Source organism: Monoraphidium neglectum (assembly GCF_000611645.1).
Source record: "Monoraphidium neglectum strain SAG 48.87 unplaced genomic scaffold scaffold05117, whole genome shotgun sequence".
Lineage (NCBI taxonomy): Eukaryota > Viridiplantae > Chlorophyta > Chlorophyceae > Sphaeropleales > Selenastraceae > Monoraphidium > Monoraphidium neglectum.
The window spans coordinates 1-3,558 of record NW_014008513.1 but is presented as its reverse complement, the minus strand read 5'-3'; the positions used below and the strand labels follow the sequence as shown (position 1 = coordinate 3,558).

General features: G+C 66.5%; 1 protein-coding gene across 1 annotated transcript; it reads left to right on the top strand.

The window, feature by feature from the left end:
- Nucleotides 1–493: 493 nt before the first annotated feature.
- Nucleotides 494–3,407, top strand: MNEG_15195 (Myosin IJ heavy chain; the record flags this gene model as incomplete). The annotated part of the gene is made up of 8 exons (XM_014036334.1): nucleotides 494–754; nucleotides 934–1,067; nucleotides 1,288–1,381; nucleotides 1,664–1,774; nucleotides 2,084–2,185; nucleotides 2,417–2,506; nucleotides 2,870–2,924; nucleotides 3,211–3,407. 8 exons carry the CDS (start codon nucleotides 494–496, stop codon nucleotides 3,405–3,407), a joined length of 1,044 nt encoding a protein of 347 aa, XP_013891788.1.
- Nucleotides 3,408–3,558: the final 151 nt, after the last annotated feature.

The following is a 3,558-nucleotide window of genomic DNA, read 5'->3' as shown; positions in this document are numbered from 1 at the left end:
GCGCTGGGTGGGTGGGGGAAGCGTTGGGTAGGTGTGAGCAAAGTGGAGTCCAGTGTCACGAGTGCTTACCCAAGACCCTTGACTGCACTGCCCTTGCCGGCGCCAACCCACCACGGCCCCCCGCCGCGCCCGACCCCAGGGACATCGCGCAGGGCATCCTGGAGCGCAGCGGCATCCCGGCGGGCAGCGGCTACCAGCTGGGCGTCAGCAAGGTGTTCCTGAGGGCCGGGCACGTGGCTGTGCTGGACAAGCAGCGCGCGGGTGAGTGCCCCCAGTCCCCGGGGGGACTGGGGGCAAGGGGAGGCGTCTCGCTTCAGGCGGCGGTGGTGAATGTGTTGCGGGGGCGGCAGCAGCTTGCGTGCGGCAAGGAGCAGTTTGACGAGGCCTCTTACGAGACATTCACCCCTTGTGGCCCGCACTCAACATCTCGGTGCTGCTTACCCCATTATCACACACACACACACTCACACACACACACACACACACAGACTGCATGGGGCGCGCTGCTACCGTCATCCAGCGCTTCGCCCGCGGCTACCTGGCGCGCGTCCACTTCCGCGGCTCGGTCGCCGCCGTCGTCACGCTGCAGGCCGGCGCCCGCGGCCTGCTCGCACGCAGCCGCTTCTGCCACCTGTGGCGCGAGCGCGCGGCGCTGGTGGTGCAGACGGCGTGGCGGCGCCACAAGCTGCGTGAGGAGTACAAGCACGCGCACACCCTGGTGGTCGCGGTGCAGGCGCTCTGGCGCGGGCGGCAGGTGCGGCGGCGCGCTCACCTTGATGCCTGAACCCAGGGAATGGGCCGCACCCATGCGTGCTTTATGCTGATGCTTGTGTGTGCGATGCTTGTGTGTGCAATCAATCACACCCAGTCGCCGCGTGCGCAACCGCCCATCTACCCCCACGCCACGCACCCCCTTTCACTGCCCCTCCGCAGGCGCGGACGCAGTACGACCTCATGCGGCGCGAGCGCGCGGCCATGGTCATGCAGTCCAACTGGCGGCGCTGGGTGGCGGCCTCCGGCTTCACGCAGCAGCGCGAGGCGGCCACCACGCTGCAGAACGCCTGGAGGTGCGCACGTGCCTCGTGCTCGCGCGGCCTGGCTGCGGCTTTGCTCACGGCACTGCCAGGCGCTTTGCCCGCACCCCATTTGCCTTCTCCCGTACGATGACTGGCGGGCCAACTCTGTCTGCTCTCCTGCGCTGCGACACTTGTGCGGCCTGTCAAGGACCGCTGGACGGCTGTCCCGTTGAGCAGCGCCCTCTCCCCCTCTCCTACCCCCTCCCTCCAGGGTCAAGGTGGCGCGCTCCGCCCTGCGCGCGCTCAAGACCGAGGCGCGCGAGGCCGGGAAGCTGCTGGAGGACAAGAAGGCACTGGAGGGCAAGGTGGGGGCCTGAACGCCTGAGCCGGCTGCTGTGTTGTGATCACTTTGACAACGCTTTGACCGGGCTTCAACCATGCTTTGGTCGGGCCTTAACCCTGCATTGATTGGGCTTGAGCCGTGCTTTGACCAAGGTTTCCTTGCGGTCTTCCATAGCGAGTCCAGCTGTGGTGTGTGCTGGCACCTGCTGGTGTGCTTTGTCGCAATCTGCGACCCGACCCCGTTTCTGCACCTGCTTGACCAGCCCCCAACATATCCCACCCGACCCCAACCGCACGCTCCACAGCTCAAGGAGATGGAGGGCACGCTGGAGCTGGTGCAGGGGCAGCGCAACGAGCTGCGGCAGGAGGTCAAGGACGCCAAGGCGGCGCTGGCGGAGGCGGAGCGGCGGATGGCGGTGAGCGGCCCAGGCGCACACCAGTGTCATGCGTTTTTGAGAGGGGGCTGACTAACACGTTGTGTGGCGGGAGCGGCAGAGCCCAAGGCTTTGCAGTGGTTGCCGTCTGGCAGCAGCCCCATGAGGCAGGGCAGAGCGCGGGGGCATGCTCAATTTTGCTGCTGCGCGTCCTCATATTGGCCAAGGCCTACAGAGGTGCGTGTTTTAGTAGAGCGGCAGCCGGCGCCCCTGCTCCCTGCATTGGCCCACGCTTCCCGCGCCCCGCCGCCGGCTCCCGGCCCCGCGGTTATCCTTCCAAACAATTGCTAGGACCTCGCCGCCGAGCGCGCTGCCGCGGTGTCCGCTGCGGGCGCGGCGGCCGCCGCGGAGCTGGCCGCCCTGCGCGGCGCCAACGCGGACGCAGAGGCCAAGGTGGGCCGCGCACCTCGACCTGGCTGCTGACAGTGCCCTGCCGCGCCGCTTTCAAAGCCAACGAACGCTGCGCACACCACCCGATGTACAAAATAGCTCGCCCCGCGCTCTTGATTTCGCGGCGCTTGAGCACGTCTACTGGTGTACCGTTGACCTGCTTAGTTATGTCCGTCGCGACTTGCGACCGTGCGCTGGAATGGAAGACTAAACGGCCGCCCCTCTGCCCTGCAGACCGCGGCCCTGCTGTCTGAGCTGGAGGGCGCACGGGACAAGCTCAGCGCAGAGAAGGGCGAGCTGGCTAAGAAGCTCGGGGTGGCGCAGGTGGGGCGATCGTGTGCGTGCGCGGCGTGGCTGCAGGCAGGCGCCCGTGGGATGCGCCCGTGTGTCTTGGAGGGACGAGCCGTGCAGAGGGAGCGTCTGCGCACGCGCTGCTGCGACTGCAGGCGCAGCTTGCAGGACCCTTCCGGTGGTTATGCTTGGCCGCCAAAGTTGAAGCGGTGTACCGCAGCGTGCGCGACTCTTTTGTCATCCCGCCACACAAAAAGTTGTCTGCGCGTCGGTTGGTTGCAGATGTACGACTGCCTCATTCTGACCACCCAACCCCAACCAACCCCAACCAACCCCAACCAACCCCAACCAACCCCAACCAACCCCAACCAACCCCAACCAACCCCAACCCCCCAGGACTACATCCAGCGCCTCATGGTGGAGAAGGCTGACCTGGACAAGAGGTTCAACGGTGGGGGGGAACAGCAGCGATAGGGGCAATCCAGGGGCTCATGTTGGACCAGGGTGCTGGTGTTGGCGGTCGCGCCGCTTCTCAGCACCTGCTGGGCACCCTGCCGTTGAAGGTGGTCTGTTGTTGGGGCATATGGTCGCCCGCACAATGTTCACAGTGTTGAACGCATGAGCCGTGATCGTCGTGCCAACCAGAGTGACTCAAAACTTACACGCCCACGCACATGCCCACACCCATTGCACCCCTCGCCCACCCCCCTGAACCCCCCCCCCATCTTATCACCCAGGCATGAAGGACGAGCTCATCACGCGGCTGCAGAACGCCTGCGCCCAGCGCGACGAGGCGCGCGCGCAGGTGCGGCTGCTCACCCCACACCCGCAACTTAGCCTGCGTGCCTGGATCCCCAGCCCACCGTTGCGCTGTGGCCTGGATGCGACCGCTCCCTCTCTGTCAATAGATGTTTTAGATGTTGCACTGGGCTGATGGAAATGCGATTCTGAAACGCTGTCCTGATTTGTACCCAGGTAATGGAGCTGGAGGCGCGCCTGCAGAAGGCGGCCGGCGACCTGCAGCAGCAGCAGGACGAGGCGCGCCGCGCCGTCGCCGCAGCCGTCGCGGCCGCCGGCGCCGCAGC